At 45.1% G+C, this 21,790-nt stretch overlaps 1 protein-coding gene across 4 annotated transcripts in view; it reads left to right on the top strand.

Annotated features, from left to right (window-relative positions):
- Positions 1 to 562: 562 nt before the first annotated feature.
- LOC120101769 (protein NDRG3-like) overlaps positions 563 to 21,790 on the top strand; it is a 35,083-nt gene continuing 13,855 nt past the window's right edge. For 2 of the 4 annotated variants that reach the window (XM_063285106.1, XM_063285105.1), the window contains exons 1-5: positions 12,205 to 12,286; positions 14,915 to 15,035; positions 16,620 to 16,682; positions 18,806 to 18,866; positions 19,128 to 19,214. In XM_063285106.1, the coding sequence (XP_063141176.1) occupies positions 12,220 to 12,286; positions 14,915 to 15,035; positions 16,620 to 16,682; positions 18,806 to 18,866; positions 19,128 to 19,214 (399 nt within the window). In that variant the 5' untranslated portion in view covers positions 12,205 to 12,219. Of the gene's footprint in view, positions 660 to 5,092; positions 5,267 to 12,204; positions 12,287 to 14,914; positions 15,036 to 16,619; positions 16,683 to 18,805; positions 18,867 to 19,127; positions 19,215 to 21,790 lie in introns of those variants that run through there. The other 2 variants (XM_039106702.1, XM_039106704.2) reach the window with 2 other exon arrangements.

The following is a 21,790-nucleotide window of genomic DNA, read 5'->3' as shown; positions in this document are numbered from 1 at the left end:
TTCAGTGTCCCTTCTGTTTGTGACTCCCATCCCAAGACCTCATGGTTCTCCCTTGGCCCAACTCTAACCCTAACCATGGTCCCTGGCATGCCTGGAGAGACCTCAGTGTCTTCCGACTATCCCTGCCACTAAGTAGCAGAATGTGACCCCAGGCCTAAGTAATGGCCGGTTCTCCAGTCCACAGGAACTCAAAGGAGGATCATCAGCAAAGGCTGAAGCTTCCTAGGGAGCTTCCTGAGAAAGGGTGGGGTCCAGACAGACACAAAGGAAATGGAGAAGGCACACACACACACACGCTTCAAAGTTGCTACAAAGAGGTGGCAGAGACCAGCTGTGTTCTTCAGAACAGAGCAAAGCCACAGCCAAGGAAAGACCAATACAAAGCAAACACCTACAGCTTGCTAGCAGTCTCTGCCTGTGAAGAAAGGGGTCAGGGCTTGAACCTGACAAGAAGTGGGTTACTCCTGGTGTTGGTCAAGTGTCTGGATCCTAGCTGGATCTATGGGCTGTGTTCCCTCAGTATCTGTCTTTTCTGGTTTCTTTTGGCAGTGTGCTTCTGAGAGACTGCTGAGGAATGATGGGAAGTTTGCCCAGCAGAGGGAAAGCCTACCCAGCCCAAGATCCAGTACGTCTGGTCCAGGCCAGAGACCTACAAGCAGGTAGGTCATGTGTGTGGGATCGTCAGGCCCTTCCAAGACATCATGAGTCAATTTGCACCTAGATCTCACTACCTCTCGGACTTTGGCCATCAACTCCTATACTGCCCCAAGCTTCAAGGAGCGCCTATGAACATCCTTCACAGTGAGCCAAACAAGGGCTCCTGGCTTCTGCTGAGCTCGGAGTAGTGGTAAGAACATCCCAGGAGCAGAAAGAAGAGGAAATAGGAGGGGCTGGGCAAGGAGTTCAGCAGCAGAGCACCTGGTTTGCACAGAGGAAGCTATGGGTTCCATCTCTAACCCACACACATAAAACACTTAGCCTCGAAGTCGCAGTCTACAGTCCAAGTGGTCAGTGGCCTCACGGACTGAGTGACTACCTTATTGTATAACATAGAAATAGGATATTGACGTTGTTTGCTGCAGGAAGTTCTTGACCTACAAGGTGTTGTGAAGCACTTGACACAAAACCACGTTTCCTGCTGTACATGTATGTTTAATCTATTTTAATTTGGGGGGAATGCACATAAATACACGTATTAATAAATGCTAGAAGCGTTAGATCCCTGTAGCTGGAGTTATAGGCACTTGTAATTTACCTACCTGAAATGGGCTCTAGGGACAAAAGTTAGCCTCGGAGGCAACTCTCTAGTTCCTTCTTTCATATGCATACATACATACATACATACATACATACATACATACATACATACTCTTGCTATTTAGTCTAGGGTGTTCAGGAACTTGCTATTACAGAAAGACTTGCTTTGAATTCCCAATCCTTCTGCATCAGACTCCTTGAAGTTGGGACCACAGGTGTGTACAAACACTCGTGTGGGTTTTAGGTTCTCTTGGCTTAGGGTTGGGGATTTAACTCAGTGGTAGAGCGCTTGCCTAGGAAGCGCAAGGCCCTGGGTTCGGTCCCCAGCTCCAAAAAAAAAAAAAATTTAAAAAAAAAATGTGTAGCTCATACTTGTGGTAAGTACACTGATCATGTTTGTGCTCCATTAGCCACACACACACACACACACACACACACACACACACACACACACACACACCCCTTGTTTTTGTTTTTCAAGGCAGAGTTTCTGTAGTTCTGGCTGTCCTGGAACTTGCTCTGTAGACCAGGCTGGCCTTGAACTCACAGAGATCTGCCAGCCTCTGCCTCAAAATTGCTGGGATTAAAAGTGTGCACCACCACTACCTGGCTCTATGACTTCTCTTTACCTCTCCAATCCTTCCTCTTCCTCTCTACTTTAACATCAAAGTGTGTGTGTGCGTGTGTGTGTGTGTGTGTGTGTGTGTGTGTGTGTGTGTACTCATGGGTTTGTGTAGCTTATGTTCCACAAATGAGAGAGAAAACATGCAACCTCTTATTTTATGAAGCACAATGATCTCTAACTGCATACATTTTCCTGAAATTATGGACAAATGAAACTCCATTGCATGTACATGATACTTTTTCTGTTTCCATTCATTTGTTCATGGACACCGAGGCTGACTCTAAAGCTTGCCTATCATGAAGATGATAAAATAGAGATGTACAGGGCTACCATGGTTTATTGACTTGAATTTCTTCAGGTGTGTATGAAGGAACATAAGAATAATAATTTTCTAAGATATCGCTGAGCAAAAGTCCCAGCATTTAAGATAGCTGAATAAACAAATCATCCTAGAAATTTTAATATTTTTATGTCAAAACTATAGGTTTAGGTCTAGTTCTTATTACCTGAAACAGCCCATAAATGTTTGCTTTTTTTTTTTTTTTAATAAAAATCACTTTATTGGACTGGAGAGATGGCTCAGAGGCTAAGAACACTGACTGCTCTTCCAGAGGTCCTGAGTTCAATTCCCAGCAACCACATGGTGGCTCACAACCATCTGTAATGGGATCTGATGCCCTCTTCTGGTGTGTCTGAAGATAGCTACAGTGTACTTATATACATAAATAATATTTTTTTTTAAAAAAAATCACTTTACGGGGTTGGGGATTTAGCTCAGCGGTAGAGCACTTACCTAGCAAGCGCAAGGCCCTGGGTTCGGTCCCCAGCTTCGAAAAAAAGAAAAAAAAAATCACTTTACTGTAGAATTTGAAAATAAAAATATCGCACGTATTAATATAACCACTCAAACAAGCGCTTGCCTAGACCCAAAGTCTGTCCATCACAGTGAACTCCTGCACAGTTAGAGCAGCCATTCAGAAGCCATAGAGTTTCACTTCGGATTTTACACTTTCCCTCGCAATTACATTTTATATATGTCCACACACACAAAACAAAAAACCCATGATAGAGTGAAAACTAGAAAAAGGTAATTTATTTTTCATGACCTGTGCCCATTACTTCTTCTTGTCCTTCCTCACCGTGTAATAACACTCTTCCCTAGTCTCCTGTCTACGTGTTATATCCACACACTTGTATACAGTAGAGACTAGGATCTGGGGAGAACATGCAGTTTTCTCAACAACTGGGTTCTGTTTATATAAATCTCTTCTAAAATCGCATCTTGATTTAGAGTTTGAATAGCATCTTAGGGTTCTCTAGAGAAACAGGAGCAATTATGTGTGCATATGGCTATCACGCATGCGTAGGTACACAAATTGACTATAAGGAATCTGCGTGTGTGGACGTGAAGCTGCAAAGGTGAACTGGTGAGAAGGGAGAAGACCTGTGGAGAGTTGTTGCCCAGGGCGGTACTGAGCTTCATGGCCATGGTGTTTTGAATAGCATCCCTGTCACGCTCACACATGTGACCACTTGGCCCTCAGTTGGAGGTCCTGTTTCGGGAGGCTGTGGAACCTTTAGAGGTAGAGCCTTGCTAAAGGAGTATGTCACCGGGAACAGACTGAGAGTTTTTAGCCTTACCCCACTTCCAACTGGGTTGAAGACATGATCTCCCAGCCTCTTATAACTGCTCTGATGCCTCCCCTCCCACTGCGGACTCACCCTCTGGAACAGGGGACTAAACTAAACTTTTCCATAAGTTGCTTTTGCTCAGGATGTTTTTACCACAACAGCAAAAAGTAACTAATAACAGTGTAACTGGGCCAGGTCCCCAACTATGGAGCACTACAGCCGGGGAGAACACTAAACATTTCGTGCAGTTAGTCACTCACTGTTTCTCTTCTCATCGTGGACTACGTCTGTAAAGACTGAAGGAAGAAAAGACACAGTTTAGGCTGACATTGCCAACGAGGGTTTTGGACTGAGTGTGGCATATGAGAAGACTGGGAGCCGTGACTGGTGACAAGCAGAAACAGGAATTGAAAAGTGTTGGCAGAACCAGGCTGAAAAAGTGTGAGAGGCGAAGGTGGGGAGCCATGGCAAGTCAGAGGGCAGAGGCTAAGGAGCAGATTCACCGCTTCCTGTGAGAGCCAACGCAACCGGAAGCGAGGCTGTCCCTCTACAAAGGGTGCAGCAGTAGGAATTGTATCAGAGATTCCTGAAGTGGGGCTGAGAAGACCCCACCCATCCCTAAGGGTCTGTAGAAAGTTAATAATCACTGAGGGGGGAGGAAACACAGTTCCCCTGCGGTACAGTCATTGATAGCATTCCCATGTGCCTGTAAGTGACTCATGTTACAAAAAGCAACAACGTGAAGCTTACACACACACACACAAATACATAAACACACAAACACACACAATTCATATATAACATTGGAAAACTCATACGATAGCCTAATTATTAGAAAAAATAACATTTCATATTAGCAAAAACAATTGCTAGAATGGAGAAGAAATATTGTCAGGCATTAGGCGATCATGGTTTAACTGGTCTCAGAGATAAAGGACCAGTGATACTGTGACGGCATGTTTAACCAAAGGGAAAGGACATGAGAAAGTCCAAAGTTGGGCTGGAGAAATGGCTCAGTGGTTAAGAGCACTGATTGCAGGGTTGGGGATTTAGCTCAGTGGGCCCTGGGTTCGGTCCTCAGCTCCAAAAAAAAAAAAAAAAAAAAAAAAGCACTGACTGCTCTTCCAGAGGTCCTGAGTTCAAATCCCAGCACCCACATGGTGGCTCACAACCATCTGTAATGAGATCTGATGCCCTCTTCTGGTGTGTCTGAAAACAGCTACAGTGTACTCATATATAATAAATAAAAAAATAAATCTTTAAAAAAAAAAAGAAAGAAAGTCCAAAGTTGCTGGTTATCAAACTGGTGCCACCCTGGCTCAGGTTCTACCAGGCTCTCTGGTTAGGATGCCATCTGGGTGACAGGGTAGGCAGTCGTCACAGATGGAGATGTCGGCCACCTGGATGAGCTTAGATTGTATCATAAGCCTGGAGTGCAACGGGATGTGTCCCTAAAGTACACCACCGCAGAGATGGACACCAGAGCCCGTGAGAGGTCGCTTTGAGTTCTGCCCTCTGAGCACAGGCTGCCATTGTGGGTCACATTCTAGAATGCTGGGGTGACAGTCCCTGGAGAAAGCCAGTCAGGCAGATGAGGGTTGAGCAGAACAGGAAGATGGCAACTTACACCCTGTAGTCTGACAATCGTATCAGCTCCACAGCGGAGACCTCTGCCTGCTTCCCCACATGGAGTCTCCTTCAGTCTGCTCGTGCACTAGTTTACAGCAGATATGTGTCCAAATCCCTGTGGAGGTGAGCGCCTCCCCTCTCTCCACGCTGTTGCTCGCAGACAGTTTTCATTCCCATTCTTCAAAGAGGAAGATGAATTCTGAGACACCGACAATGCAAAGCAGGAGACCAAAGTAGGGCGACACTCATTTTCCTCTCAATAACATGACCTCGTTTCCCTTGTGGCTGGATAAAACTCCATTGTACGGACTCATCACGCTTCCTTCATCCATCTTGACGACAGCCACGTGGGTGACAGGCGAGATGGAATCCCAGCGCAGTTTTTAATCGACATTTCCCTGCTAGGTCAGAATGTGTTGGTTTTATTTCTATGTATTATTACAGCGTGTATACTGTGAAGGGAAGGGTTGTCGTGCACATGCTTCGGCACATGTGGATGCGAAGACGGTTTTGTTGGCTCTTTCCACATTTACTCGGGATCAGACTGGTGTTACCGGCTCTGGCCGCAAGTACCTCAGCTGCCGAGCTACCTCACCAGCCACGGACTGGCTGCCCCTGACAACTGTCCAATCCGCATGCTCCTTCGTTACCTTCATGAGTTCTTTATACAAAGCACTAACTTCGATGTTTCATTAATGAATTCGATGTTTTGTTTTCTGTGCACTGACGTTTTGCCTGAGTGTATGCTTGTGTGATGGTGTCAGATCTCAGAGTCAGGGGCAGGTGAGAGATGCCATGTGGGGACTGGGAATTAAACCTGGGTCCTCTGGAAAAACAGTCGGTGTTCTTAGCTGATGTCTCGAGCACCTAACTTGGATGTTTTAAAAGTTATTCTTCTTCCATTTTATCTGCTTATTTATAGCCTGTGTGCCTCAGTGCCCTGAGGAGACAAGACGTTGTGTGGGGTTCTGTCCCTCCACTTTGTGCTTCTGGGAATTGAACTCAGGCCATAGGCTCGCCATCAAGTGCCTCTACTCACTGAGCCATCTTGAGGGCCCTCCAATTTTAATTTGCGGGGTTTTTTTGTTTGTTTGTTTGTTTGTTTGTTTCTAAAGCAGTGTTTCTCTGTAAGCCTGACTGACTGTCCTGGAACTCAGAAGTTTGTCTGCTTCTTCCTCCTCAGTGATGGGATTAGCGGGTCATATCTTACATGTAATTAAAATATTACATGTGTGTATGAGTGTGCACATGTGGATATGCCAAGTGCTTGTTGTTGGTCAGACAACAGCTTGTGGTGACCCGTTTAGGGTCATCTTTAATTGACTCTCAGGGCTTTTTATTTCCTTTTTTTGCATGTGTATATGTGATATGTGTGCATGACTATGCAAGGTCATATGTGTGCATCCCTGTGTGTGGGCATGAACAAAACAAGGAGAAAAACTGCAAAGCCAGCACTTGTTGTCTTAGTTAGGGTTTTACTGCTGTGAGCAGACACCATGACCAAGGCAACTCTTATAAAGAAAGCGTTTTATTGGGGCTGGTTTACAGGTTCAGAGGTTCAGCCCATTATCACCAAGGTTGGAGCATGGCAGCCTGCAGGCAGACATGGGGCTGGAGTTCAGCATCTTGTTCTGAAGGCAGCTAGGAGGAAACTGGCTTCCAGGCAGCTAGGATGAGGTCTTGAAGCCCACACCCACAGTGGCACACTTCCTCCAACAGGGCCACACCAACTTGAACAAGGCCACACCCACTACAAGGCCACACCTACTTGAACAAGGCCACACCTACTTGAACGAGGCCACACCTACTCCAACAAGGCCACACCTACTCCAACAAGGCCATACCTACTCCAACAAGGCCTCACCTACTCCAACAAGGCCACACCTCCATATAGTGCCTCTCCCTGGGCCAAGCATGCACAAACCTCACATTTGCACTTCCTTTTATGTTTCATCCACAGGCTTGTTCATTTGAAGTGAATTTTTTTACAAATAGTATCTTGAATTCTTTGCATTTCTTTGGATTTGTTGACTGAGGAGCTGACAGGGGTCGTGTTGCCTTCTCGTGTCTGGTTCTGGACTGCAAGTCCCGCATCTGTTGGCTGTCTCTTTCTAGTTTGTTCTGAGGTCTTCTTAGTAGGCATCCTCCTCTTGAGGGCTCAATCTTCAGTGCCATTCAGAGATGAGAGAGTAATTTTAATAGCAATGGGACCAAACCAAACTGGATATGGAAATGCATTATAAATTAAAGCCAATCACCAGAGAGAGAGAGAGAGAGAGAGAGAGAGAGAGAGAGAGAGAGAGAGAAACCACAGAGCAGAAAAGAATAAATCATGGAATTCTGCAGTTATATAGAATGAGCTGTGAAGTTAAAAACTAGTTAGGATAAGTGTAAAAGCAGTACAGGAATGAAATAAAGGAAATGCGTCTGGAAGGGTCAGTAGGGAAGAAGCCAGGTCAAACAGAAGAAGAGAAAAAATATATCAGGCACGACAGCTCGCGTGAGGCCTTATACACCCAGCATTCTGGAGACCAAGGCAGGAGGAGCTGTGTAAATTAAAAGTTGTGGGATCTGTCGGAGACAGAAAAGGGAGGAGAGAGGAGAGAAAGAGACAGAGGAGAGATGGAAATGGTGAGGGAGAGAGGGGAGGAGGAGAGAGAGGGGGAGAGGGAAAGGGAGAGGGGGAGAAGGGGGAGAGAGAGAGAGAGAGAGAGAGAGAGAGAAGGAAAGGGAGAGGGAGGGAGAGAGGAAGAGAGGGAGAGAGAGAGACAGAGACAGAGAGAGACAGAGAGAGACAGAGAGAGACAGAGAGAGAGAGAGACAGAGAGACAGAGAGAGAATATGCAATAAAGAAAAACAGAGCAATTCCTAAAGTTGTCCTCTTGCTGCCACACACACCATGCTTCCCACACACACTATAATAAATAAATAAGTGTAATTATGTAAGAAAATATATGTCAAAATCAGGATGTGGTGGCTCATGCATATTAACCCCAGTACTTGGGAGGCAATAGCAGCAGGCTCGCCTCAAGGCCAGCCATGAGATCACAGCTAGAGCTTGTCTAAAACAACTTCAAAGACAGTCACAAGAAGAAAACAAAAACAAAAAAGCTTTTTAGAAATAAAAGTTAAACTAAAAGTGAAAACAGAGGAAAGGCAGACTTGGGGCAGGAGGAGCCTGGAGCTCTTTCTGGTGCAGGACAAGAGGAGGCTGGAGCTGCTCCTCCTGTGTCTACAAATACCACAGCCTGTGCTGGGGGTGGGGTGACCTGTTGCGTTAGGTCTCTTGGCTTGCTTACCATCTGAGTAGTGCTAAGCCTGGACCAATCAAGGGCGGATGTCTGACAGATGCCTCCATATAAAAGCTTCTTTCTGTGTTTACCAGGAGCCCCTGATAGTCACACTTTGCATTTCAACCTAGGGGCCAAATGGATTCTCACTGCAGATTCCTTTCCCTCCCCCGAAATTTGAATACCATGGGATAGCTAATGTCTAAGCAAAGGGGGATCTTTTGAGTGTGTTGGAGAATAGGAACCAAACAGATCTGTACTGGAAAATCGGTCACAGTGCCCCCATATCTCACCCACCGAGATAGCTGTACAAATCAAGCTTTGAGATTCTCAGCATGCAAGCATTAAGCTATGTGACAGATGATTTCAGACATGGTCACATGCAGATCACTGACAAGGGCTTCTGAGTCTTTTTTTTTTTTTTTCTCGGTTCTTTTTTTTTCGGAGCTGGGGACCAAACCCAGGGCCTTGCGCTTCCTAGGCATGCGCTCTACCACTGAGCTAAATCCCCAACCCCAGCTTCTGAGTCTTAATGGGGATCGGCTATCACAGTGATAGGATCTGATCTCTCCACAGAGGGTGAGCCAGCCACTGACTACTGTGCCCTTAACTGCCCAAGCTTCATGCCACAGACCTTATCACACGTCCAGATGTGAGCTGCTGTCTCCACACTCATCTCACATGGCTGTCTCACACCCAGAAACTATGGCAGGATGCTACCAGATGTGTGACTGGTCCTTGCTTTTAGGTTCCCAGAATAGTTCAGTCTCAAATAACCACCCGTTTCTCAAGATAGGACCTTTCCTAGTGCTGGCTTGTCACAAGGGAGGAGTAGTCACTATAACACCAAATTCCCCCACTGGATTTTTAAAAAGAATTTATTTTTAATTTATGTGTATGAGGGCTTTGCCTGTGAATATGTGCGCTGCGTGCATGCCTGATGCCCAGGGAGTGCAGAACAGCATGTCAGATCTTCTGGAACTAGAACTACAAACAGCTATGAACCTCCAGGCAGGTGCTGGGAACTGAACCTGGGTCCTCTTCAAGAGCTGCAAGTGCTCTTAACCACTGAGCTGTCTCTGTAGACTCCAACCCCAGTGGATTTAAGACACACAAAACTGCAGGCTTGCCCTGTGGTTAAGCTGCCAGTCTCTTCACCGGGAATGGTTGGCTTACTTTCTGGATGTGGTCTCTGCTTCCTCCCTGCACATACACGGCTACAAGAGATAGAGCCCGGGGTTGGGGATTTAGCTCAGTGGTAGAGCGCTTGCCTAGGAAGTGCAAGGCCCTGGGTTTGGTCCCCAGCTCCAAAAAAAAGAACCAAAAAATAAAAAAAATAAAAAAAATAAAAAAAGAGATAGAGCCCTTGGTCAATCTGTTTGTCCCTTTCCCTATGCATCCCTCAAGCTTGTCCAGGCATACCAACCGTTCTGTCTCCTCAGTTGTGATCTCTTTCTTTCTTTCTCTCTTTCTTTCTCTCTTTCTTTCTCTCTTTCTTTTTCTTTCTTTCTTTCTTTCTTTCTCTCTTTCTCTCTTTCTCTCTTTCTCTCTTTCTTTCTTTCTTTCTTTCTTTCTTTCTTTCTTTCTTCCTTTTGTCTTTGGAAGCAAAATAGCTTCATCATATCTACCCCCAACTCTTCCTGTTCCTCCCAGGTACCCTAACATGTCCCCATCCTCTCCTTTTTAAATTCTTTCTGTCCTCCCTTATTATGAAAAAAAATCATGCAGCCACAGGAGTTTTTAATTTCTCCTTCACAAACCCTGTGCTTTCTTCCAAGTCAGCTCACATCTGTTTCTACCCCCATGTCTCCTCCATCATTTTAAACCATCACTAGCCTTCGAGAAAAGAAATCAGTGACAGAAAGCAACATGCCTGACTTTATCTACTCCAACCTGGGCTTTGATATACTGGTGTCTAACAGGGTGTGGCGGTGCACAGGGGACGCTGAGGTAAGATGATCATGAGTTTGAGGCCACCTGAATTGTTTAGCAAGACTCTCAGAAAAGAAAAGCAAAACATTAAAGGACAAGACCATGAAGCCTCCTGTATATGGTAGCTCATGTGTATAATCTCAGCACACGGGAGGATGGACCAGGAGGGTCATCATGAACACAGGACATTCTACAGTACAGACTTACCTATTTATTTGAGGGGCACACAGCACACATGTGGAAGCCATGAAATATCTTGAAGGGATTGGTTCTTTCCTTCCACCACATGAGGTCTGAGGATCGAAATCAAGTGGTCAGGCTTGGCAGAAATGCCTGCAGGGCTGTGCCATCTCGCTGGCTTGTGCTGTGGAGATGTGGCAATATCCGGTCAGCTTGACACACTCTTCTGTGGCCCCCAGCAAAGATGCAGTTCACTGTCGAGATGGAGTTACGTTGAAAGGCCTTTGTGGGACATTTGTGTTTAAGATAGGTTCTCTAATGCAGGTAAATTCCTGGTCCAGCCAAGGATGACTTTGAACTTCTAATCCTCTCGCCTCCGGCTCCTGAGTTCTGTCATTGAAGTCGTTTATCACTAAGCACAGTGGTTTTTGCATTTGAAATCTACCTAATGTGAGACTGACGGATGCAGGTATCATCAGCAGAGATGCATTAGTTAATCAGATTGTTTATTTTTTAGGAATGTTAAAACTGGAATAGAGAAAATAAATCTCAGTATTCTGCTTCTCTTCCTTTCCTGTCCATCATTCTCCATGCTGTAGGCACCCCCACACAAACAATTACAAACCTTTCTGGCTTTACTCGGTTCCCTGAGCTGAGCTCTACTCTAACAGCTTCTCAACTTACTTTTCCTTCGTTTCATGTCTCATGGGACAGGTGGAACAAACTGCCCAGCACCTTAAACCAGGAGCAGTCCAGGGTGTCTCGGGACTTACGGACACACAACAAGGACCAGGAGTGAGAGTGGTGACACATCACCTAACAGCTACCAGGGTTACTCCAGTTTCAGGAGAAGCACCAAGTCACAGATACGCTCTCTCTGTCTCAAACACAGTTCCTAGAGAGGGATGCTGATGGCACATGACCAGATACCTTCCCGCCTCTAGGAAGGTTCTAGTCTAGGAATGTATTCTATGAACACGACAGCCAAGAGTCACTGCTCTAAGGGACAGGTGGTGTGAGACAGGCAGGAAAGGAGAGAGATTCTATGCCAATATACCTTTCAGTGTCTACTAGGTGTGGTTTGGATGGCGTGTGATACTGAGGGCTAGAGAGATGGTTCAGTGCTTAAGAAGGGTTAGGCTCTTGCAGAGGACCAGGGTTTGGTTCCCAGCACCCATATGGCAGCTCACAACTTCCTGTAACTTCAATTCCTGGGTATTCAGTGCCACCTTCTGGCCTCTGGGGGGCATCGGGCACACATATGGAGCACAGACAATATTCAGGAATTCACATATACACACATAGTAAAGCCTTAGGCCAGGTATAGTGATTCAAACCTTTAATTCCAACAGTCACTCAGGAGGCAGAGGCAGGTAGATCTCTGTGAGTTCCAACCTAGCCTGGTCTACATAGTGGATTTAGGGCCTACCAGGGTACTTAGTGAGACCCTACCTAAAAAAGTAAAAAGGAGACTGAGACAGTTTACTGATAAATAGTTTATTAGAAGAATTATTGATGCCACGAATAGACCAACAGGCAACAGTACAGTGGGAGTCTCTAGAGAGAAATCAGAGCCCATATGGCAGAAAAGGAGGCTTACCTTATATTCTTGGAATGGTGGGGAAGTCAGAGCAAGAACCTTCAGCTGGGCTTTCTGATTACCAGGCAGGAAGCATGAGAGGGGATGGAGAAGAGGATGTGTGTGGTACCAATGCCCCTGTGAGGTTAGCTCACTTCCCAGGTAAGAAATCCTGACACTGGGATGACACTGGGATGTCTGTTAGCTAAGGACTCACAGATGATGTCATACTGTAGTACCTGCCAGCCTTGAAGAGAAATGCTTGATTCTAATGATATATTCTTACACCACTGAAATGGTCTACAGCGAGACATGCATTCAGAGCTTTGAAACCTGTGACTTTTTACCCACAAAGAACTTCATGTTTCCATTTCCTTAGCTGTGCTCCCAAGTTTTTCCTGGCTCCTTATCCAACTGGCTGATCCCCTCCCCACAACCAATTACAAATTCACTTTCAACACATATACCTGGCCTCATGGTGAGGTTTCTCAGATGAAAAGTGAGACCTTTTCTGTGTGTTTGTTGTCTATCTCAAAAGAAGACCTAGAGAGTGGGAATACTAGGTATAACAGCATCTCTCTGGTGAGCTTATAGCTCCTGAAGACTTCCTAAGACCTTACACTGTCTTGTTATAGGAGCATGACATAGAAACACCCCATGGTATGGTCCATGTCACCATAAAGGGCTCCCTGAAGAGAAATAGACCATTTATCCTGACATACCATGACATTGGGCTCAACTGTATGTATTTGATTTTGCACATTCCCTTTTTAAGAGGAAATAGTTTAATTTCGAGTGTGTGAGTGTTTGCCTGCATGGATACATGGGCACTACATACATGCAATCCCCGTGGGAGCCAGAAGAGGATGTTGGATACCCCTCCCCCCAGAACTGGAGATACTGATGATTGCCAGTCATCACAGTAGTGCTGGAACGGAACCTTGGTGCTCGGCAAGAGCAGTAAGGGCCGCTAAGCACTGAACTCTCTCTCCAGCCCCAAACAGCTCCCTTGAACCATGCGTAATCTTTGTATTAAAGAGCATAATAACAGACTTCTAATAAAACGCACGCATCTCTCTTCTCCTCTTAAAACCCTTATTAACGGGAGGTTAATATTCCTGGGGTATGAGCTGGGTCAAGTATGGTGGGGCATCTGGAAGTACATTTTAGAAATTAGAACTGAGGTCTGCTTTATTTATTTATGTATTTATGTATTTATGTATTTATGTATTTATGTATTTATGTATTTATGTATTTATGTATTTATGTATTTATGTATTTGTGTATTTATGTATTTATGTATTTATGTATTTATGTATTTATGTATTTATGTATTTATGTATTTATGTATTTATGTATTTATGTATTTATGTATTTATGTATTTATGTATTTGTGTATTTATGTATTTATGTATTTATGTATTTATGTATTTATGTATTTATTTATTTATTTATTTATTTATTTATTTATTTTTGAGACAGGGTCTCTCCATCTCTGTCTGTCTCTGTCTCTCTGTCTCTCTGTCTCTCTCTTTCTCTCTCCATAGCTCCAATGACCTGGAACTCACTATGTAGACCAGACTTTCCTTCAACTTACAGAGATCTGCCTGCCTCTGCCTCCCATGTGCTAGAATTAAAGGTGCGCACCGTCATGTCCAGCCTTGAAGGCTGATTTTTATTCATGTCTTAGGTTAGAAAGCCCAGAGTTTTGAATTCAGTAGTAAAAATATTCTTCCGGGGCTGGGGATTTAGCTCAGTGGTAGAGCGCTTACCTAGGAAGCGCAAGGCCCTGGGTTCAGTTCCCAGCTCCGAAAAAAAGAACCAAAAAAAAAAAAAAAGTATTCTTCCAATGGGCTTTTCTGCCTAGTATAGATTGAACATCCTTAGTCCAGTAATTCAGAATCTAAAATGCTATGAGTCTGACACTGAATGCGGACAGAAAACAGCTAGATACACCACAGGCCCAGCAGAACTACAATTGCTTGACCTGTGTTCTTGTTCCCTGTGAGTCCCCGACTTACAAAGACGAAGGGCCCACTTTAACAGTCACTTCAGACTATGTGCATTAGGCGTATGTAAGACAAAGTCTGCTTGATGTTCATCTTTAGATCAGTCCCCAAGACGTCTCATTCTGTTTCCACAAATATATCCAAAGCTGAAATCCTCACCGAATTAGCCACCAAGCATTTTACAAGTGGCTTTTCAACAAACAGTATAGAATTAGGATCTAGATGTGGGACCAGGCTCTGCTCACCTTCATGCTGCTCTGCCTTTCAGAGTGTTGGTTGACAGCCCAGGGCTGAGTCTTAGCCTGAGAAGTGAGGAAGGACCTGTACTGAGAGGGTTAAGAATGAGGCAGCATCTCCTCCAGGCACACAGCAGTCCTGACAATGGAGAGCCCGATGTGGTGGGTGTCAGCAGCTGAGGATAGCCCTAGCCACGGTCAGGGAGCTCAGAGTCCTTCCTCATCCGGTAGAGGGACAAGGTGCATAGAAGACAGCATTGTGGGTAGAAGATTGTTTTGTCACCACCAGGAAACCCAGCAAATATCCCCAAGATGCTTTCTGCTCTGAGCCCATTGCATGGAATTGAGAACCACTCATCCTCCAGGCACTGAGGTGCTCCCTACAGAGTCTTCCTTGGGCGTCTTGAGGCACAGGCTGTGTGCAGACTCCTCACTCGAGTGGGCTGCTGAGGAGAAGGGACTGAGAGGACACTGGTCAGCTTTGCAGAGCTGAGGGGAAGCAGGGAGAACTGGGGAACCGATGCACAGGAATCCTTGTCTCATAGATAAATCCTGCTTCAACACGTTCTTCAACTTTGAGGATATGCAAGAGATCACCCAGCACTTTGCTGTCTGTCACGTGGATGCCCCAGGCCAACAGGAAGCAGCACCCTCCTTCCCAACAGGGTAAGTAAGGCCCCAGGGAAGCTCTGTGGGAGGCATGCAGGCCAAAGAGCTGTGGGTGGCTGTAGGGGACTGAATGCTGTGCCCCCTTCCACTTGATGGCGTCACACGCACGGGTGGTATTGCTTGCCCGTCTTTCTGCCCTTGGTCTCAGAAGCTCGTGTGTTGATGTCTCCTTGGTATTTTCACAAACCTACAAAAGCCTCTTCATGGCCAGGACCTGTGTCCCTGTAGGCACAAGTCATGTGTCTGGAGTACCCACTTGTCCCTCATCTGTCCCCTGACTCATCCATTTTTATTTGTCACCTTGTGCTGCTTCCTGAATCTCCAAATACATAGGCTGAGCCCAGACTCCTTGACCCTGTTCTGGGAGGGTGGTCCCATCTGAGTTCCCACCTAGGGATGGAGTTTGGTCACTTGGGGAACCATTTTTTCTAGAGCCACATTGATGGGCAAAGACACCATCTGACTGGCCTTGACACCCACCATCATCCTAAACTTGCTCTGCCTGTCAGTCACAGGCTCCCAAGTGCCCCCTGGACAGGGCGCCAATGAGAGCTTTTGGGGTAGGAGGGAGCCCTTCCCCCTCGTGCTGCATTTCCAGTGACTTCTATAGAGTAAGCATTCCTGACAGGGGAGAGTCTGCCCCTGCATGGGACCCAGGCTCTGCCAGACATTGTTTAATGCTCTGTGTGTGTTAGCTCTCTCGGCCCAACAGGCCTGTGCGATTCTTCATCAGTGTGCAAGGATTCAGCCTAAGATGTCCTGTCACACAGAGTCCTAGCTGACTGTCCATGCTCTTGTGTCTCAGATACAGTTGTCATTCGTCCAGGTGCTGTCTGTCAGGATTGTTCTCAACTTGTGCACAATGGTGTGAGACACTCCACTCCTTCCAGTGCAGCAGATGGCCCTGGGTTTGTGGGGCAGAGGCCACCAAACATGGGAGACTGTTACACACACACCCACACACACACACGCACACACACGCACACAGTCTCATTTTAAAGTATCCTGTCCCTTTCTGATTCTGTCATCTGTGACTTTCTCCTTGCTCTCCCTCCTCTGGGTCAGCTCTGGGCTTGCCTGGCGATTTCAGAGTCAGTTCATATTATTAGTAAGTAGTTCATAAAGTGAATGCATTAGGCTAAGTGAAATAAATGAGCGTCTATTCTGAGGATCCTGAGTTTATAATGATGCACAGGCCCAGGAGAGTGTTGTTTCCTGCTAAGGTAACTGCCTAAATATGACTGGCAGACCTGTTGCTGGGCATTCCTGAGCCTGGGAGTGCATGTTAAGGCTGTGGAAATAGCACATAGTGGGCCCTGTAACCAGTTCTTTTCCTGTAGCCTGCTCTAGTACAAGGAGGGTGGCCTTTTATTTCTTCCTTACGTGGCAGTCATGGAGGATCATGGCGCCTGCCAAACTTACTTCTAGGCACCACAACACCTCCTTTGAGCCTTTGGTAAAATTAATTAATTAATTAAAATAAATCTTGTGTTTCTCTAAGACTCCTGGAGTGGTCAAGGTCTCCTAGTGTCTAGGAACTGTGGTGCTTTCTAATTCAGGAGCGGTTACTCTGGGTTTCAGGTATCAGTACCCCACCATGGATGAGCTGGCTGAGATGCTGCCTCCCGTTCTTACACACCTGAGGTGAGTGTCTTCTGCAGGCTTTCACTCAGATAAACAGGTGCTTTCCCACTGAGATCTGCGCCCAGCTCTGCCACCTTATTGTTTTTGGCTCTGTATTCTTTATTGTCCCTAACTATAGTTATGTGCAAAACAGAAGAGTCTATGGTCATTGTATTAAATTTGGAGATGGTGTAGTTGATGATCAATCACAATAAAATGCCGTAAGCAAAGTGTTCCTGCGGTATGTCTGTCTCTCAGCCAGAGAGCACTTAGCTCTCTGAGGTTGCTTCTTGGCATTAAGCAACATCAGCATACAGAAGTCTGATATTATGATAGATAAAAGATCGTTTATCTGTATTTAATGATAGATAAATGGGGCTAGCTAGGGAATGTCTTTCCTGCTGGGTGCTGTATAGGCTAAGACAGAGCGCCAGGGCAGAAGGAAAGACCAATTATCAGGTCAGGTAGAAGAAAGGCATATTGTAGCATCAGAGAAACACAGACCAGACTCCTTACGTCTGAAGGGTCAGATAAACGTTGGCAGTGCCTTTGCTGGCATAAAGGAAAGACACTGAAGTATTTTAATCCTGGACTGAAGCACAAGTTAGATTTTTAAAATGATTACTATAAGTATATAAAATATAACTCAGTAGAACTATATCTGAAAAAGAATTATTCCTGCTATAGTCGTTTGTAGAGAAGTAAAAGCTAAACACATGGACACAGTTAAATGACCATAGTCTTTCAGGAAAAAAATGAGGATAGCTCGATACTTGGTTCTGTTAAGAGATGGATTAAGGGGTTGGGGATTTAGCTCAGTGGTAGAGCACTTGCCTAGCAAAGCGCAAGGCCCTGGGTTCGGTCCTCAGCTCCGAAAAAAAGAAAAGAAAAAAGGAGATGGATTAAAATACATTTTAAGGATGGGAGACAGGGCTCAGCCATTGAGGTTCCCACTTCTGCAGAGAACCTGAGTTTGGGTCCCAGCTTCTACTAACACCTGCCTGTAGCTCACCCTCAGGGGATCCACTCCACAGGTGCCTGGCACTCAACCTGTACATGGCCACACACCGTAAACATAAATTCAAATAAAATCAAGACTGCCACACATGGGGGTCCATCCCACAGGCAGTCACCAAACCCAGTCACTATTAAGGATGATGAGGGGTGCTGACAGGAGCCTGCCTCATATAGTTGTCTCCTGAGAGGCTCTGCCAGAGTCTGACATATAGAGGTGGGTGCTTGCAGCCAACCACTGAACTGAGAACAGGGTCCACAATGGAGGCGTTAGAGAAAGGACTGAGGTAGCTGAGGGGGTTTGCAACCCCATAGGAAGAACAACAATATCAACCAACCAGAGCCCCCAGAGCTCCCAGGGACTAAACCACCAACCAAAGAGTACACATGGAGACACCCATGGCTTCAGCCGCATATGTAGCAGAGGATGGCCTCATCGGCATCAGTGGGAGGAGAGGCTCTTGGTCCTATGAAGGCTTGATGCTCCAATGTAGAGGAATGCCAGGGCAGGTAGGCAGGAGGGAGTGGGTGGAGGAGGGAACACCCTCATGGAGGCAGGAGGTGGAGGGATGGGATGGGGGTTTCTGGAGGGGAAACTGTGAAGGGGATAACATTTGAAATGTAGATAAAGAAAATGTCCAATTAAAAAAATGAAAAAAAAGAAAGTTTGTTTATTTAAAAAAGGTAAAAGTATACAAATGTAAAGTAGGTTATAATGAAAATATTTCTGATGAATTTTGAGGTAGTAGCAAAAATGATTCCCAAGTTTGAGGGGTGTGTGTGTTTATGTACGTATGTATATACATACATATGTATAGATATATGTGTAGATGTATAAATGTGTATATATGTCTAAAAACAGACCGTCTCAAAAAAATATGTACACACATGTGTATACACACAAATACATATATGTATGCATACATGTATATGTATACACACACATATGCATACTTTTTTTTTGAGACAGTCTCTCTTGTAGCTCTGGTTGGCATGGAACTTAACTATAAAAGCACATTTGAAAGTGGATGGTGTTTTCCTTGTTACCATAGGTAAGGCACTAAAGGTTGTGAAGCACCCCCATGCATTCTTTCCGTAGGTAGTTAGCACTCTCAATTATCTGTTCACAGTATGAAGAGCATCATTGGCATTGGAGTTGGAGCAGGAGCCTACATCCTCAGCAGATTTGCAGTGAGTACAAAGAACTTGCCCATAAGCAATCCCCTATGAGTTGGACAACCACAGCACGCTCCCCATCTGCTGTAGCAACAAAAATCCTGTCTTCCCTGAGCGCCCCATTCAAGGAGAGGTGACTTCATCCCTTTGGAGAGACTGGTTTCCTGGTGCTAGTCAGATTTCAGGAGGCATTGTCTGTAAATGCTCCATAGCACCTCTCCTGCAGAAGTGGGAGCGGGAGTCTCACACAGTTGTCTTTTTCTATCTCTCTCTCAGCTCAATCATCCAGAGCTGGTAGAAGGTCTTGTGCTCATTAACATTGACCCGTGTGCTAAAGGCTGGATTGACTGGGCAGCTTCCAAAGTAAGTACTAAGGGGTGGAGTTGTCTGTTCATTCTCTGGTCTCTTAGAAAATTACCTTTACAGGGTTTAAGGGTAAAATGAGATGTTTTGTTTTGTTGAGTGTTGTGAACTGAACTTGTTGTGCAAGCATCCCTAACATCCAGCTTTAACCACAACCCCACTCAAAAGGTTTTATATATGCAACTTACAAATATTTACACATATAATCACCACTCAGCTGGTACGCAGAATGGTCTGCCTTTTCCTGCCTGATGCTCCTTGCCTGTTATCACCTTATTCTAACTTCTATTATGAACAGACAGGCCTGGTCTGTCTAAAGCTTCCTGTAATTGGTATTTTAGATTACAGTCTTCTTCCCCTTATCAGTGCAACAGCAACAAAGGATTTCCTGTCACTGTGTGTTTTTCTTCTTTGGGGTAGAGAGAGCGGGCCTAGAGCTCCCCACATGCTCGACAAGCACAGCACTGCCATGCTGCCCCCCAGCCCTACCATCCTTTTAGCAGTTAGAGCTTAGAACTTGCATCTCCTAAGAGGCAGGGATGTCACTGCCTTTTTTTTTGGAATATTCTTGCAAAGTTTCTTTTAATATCTTCTGCCCTGGGCTGGAGAAATGGCTCAGTGGTTAAGAGCTCCGACTGCTCTTCCAGAGGTCCTGAGTTCAAATCCCAGCAACCACATGGTGGCTCACAACCATCTGTAATGGGATCTGATGCCCTCTTCTGGTGTGTCTGAAGACAGCTACAGCGTAGTCATAAATAATAAATAAATAAATCTTTAAAAAAAAAATATCTTCTGCCCTTCTGATAGAGTTCCTCGTTCAACATAAAAATATTTCAGAAATGAGTCTCTTGCTAAATTCTTGTAGTTTAGATATCTCTCTTCGTTTGGCTTGCACTTTTAGTTGCTTACTAAATAAAATGACTGGATGACTCATTATCTTTTGTAAACATTGAAGCAGCTCCTTTCTACTGTTCCACTAGTCATTTTAATTATTAATGTTTACCATATGGAAAATGAGGGAATTTGGTCTTTAAAATATGTGCCACCAGATAGAAAACAAAATAAATATGCTAATGACCTATCACATATAAAATCTCCATGCTGAACCAGAGCCAAAGAGAGGTCTTGGGAAACAATACCCGCTGTGGTCGGGTCCACTCGAAGCAGTCTGCTTTCTTACTGAAGTGCAGTGCTATTCATGATCTCATACAGATCTATTTGTGTTGACCTAAAGCGATGATGTTTTCCGTAAGAGAAAAAGGACTTAAGCCTGCTAAAACATGACTAATGTAATAATTTCATTTTTAAATTCCTGCTTTTAAATACTTTGTAGTTACCATAAGTGTCTTTGTAATTTGCCACTGAAAGAAGTTTCCCCAGAACACTATGATCCTGCTTATCACATGTACCAGGACTTTAATTGACACTCAAACCCATGACATCCAGCAATTCTGTATCTGAGAACTGTGTAGTGATGTAGATTTAAGCAGAGGGTTAATAATCTTTAAAGAAATGAACACGTATTTAATGCTTACCGTATACCAGTCACTGTTCTTAACAACTTATTTTTATGTTTAAACTGCTCTGCTCAGGATATCAAATGAATCAACACATCATCCAAGGTCACATAGCTAGGACTCACCAGGCCAGGACATTTGTAAACATTGTAAGACAGAAAGATAGACACAGTCTGTGTACCAATAGTAGAGGGTACAAAGCTTGATACTAAGAGTAGAACAGTGTATGATCAAAGAATTACCTTCCTTAGGCCAGATGTGAGGTGAGGGTAGAGTCTGAGGTGAGACTGGCATAAGGACAGACTTGTCCAGGCATGCTTGGTAGCCACAACTTTAACCTCAGCACTCTGGGAAGCAGAAACAGAAGGATCTCTATGTAGACCAGCCTGGTCTACAAAGTGAGTTCCACAACAGCCAAGAAAACCTGTCTCGAAAAACCAAGGAAAAGAGACAGGCAGACAGACCTACCGACCTACCGACCTACCCAGGGCAGGGCATGGTGGCATCTGCCTTTAATCCCAGTGTCTGGAGGCTGAGACAAGGTAGCCTAGTCTACTTATCCAATTCCAGGTAGATGAAATCCTGCATATATTTTCTGCCTACCAGCAGATCAGATTCTGAACAGTCTGTCTGTCCCGCCCCACATGCATGTACATTTTGGGGAATATTGCCTTTCCTGGCTTTCAATGGAGTGAACTAACGACACTGTTGCCAGGGGCTGTGGAATCCTCCCCAGCCTGCCCTGTGTAAAATGCCTGTCTAGTATGCAGATATCCTGACCCCCACACTTAGACGTACAGCAGCCTGATGACATTCATGGAGCACTTTGGGTCTCTGAGCATTAATTATGGACAGTACAGCTCATGAACTGAGCCGGGTCGTTACCCATGCTCCTCTCTCATTTGTAGCCTGGGGCTCACTGGCAGCCCACGGGTGATCTCAGGCCATCTTTCTTCCCTAACCTTTCACTCATGTCATGGCTCTCCCTCGCTTCCTTCCCTGCACCCCCAGCTCCAACTCCTCCAAGTCCTCGGTGGGAATTCCATCCAGAACCCAAGC

The sequence above is a fragment of the Rattus norvegicus genome, chromosome 3 (assembly GCF_036323735.1).
Source record: "Rattus norvegicus strain BN/NHsdMcwi chromosome 3, GRCr8, whole genome shotgun sequence".
NCBI lineage: Eukaryota > Metazoa > Chordata > Mammalia > Rodentia > Muridae > Rattus > Rattus norvegicus.
Note: the sequence above shows the minus strand (reverse complement) of the source record. Positions and strands in the feature narration are given on the sequence as shown.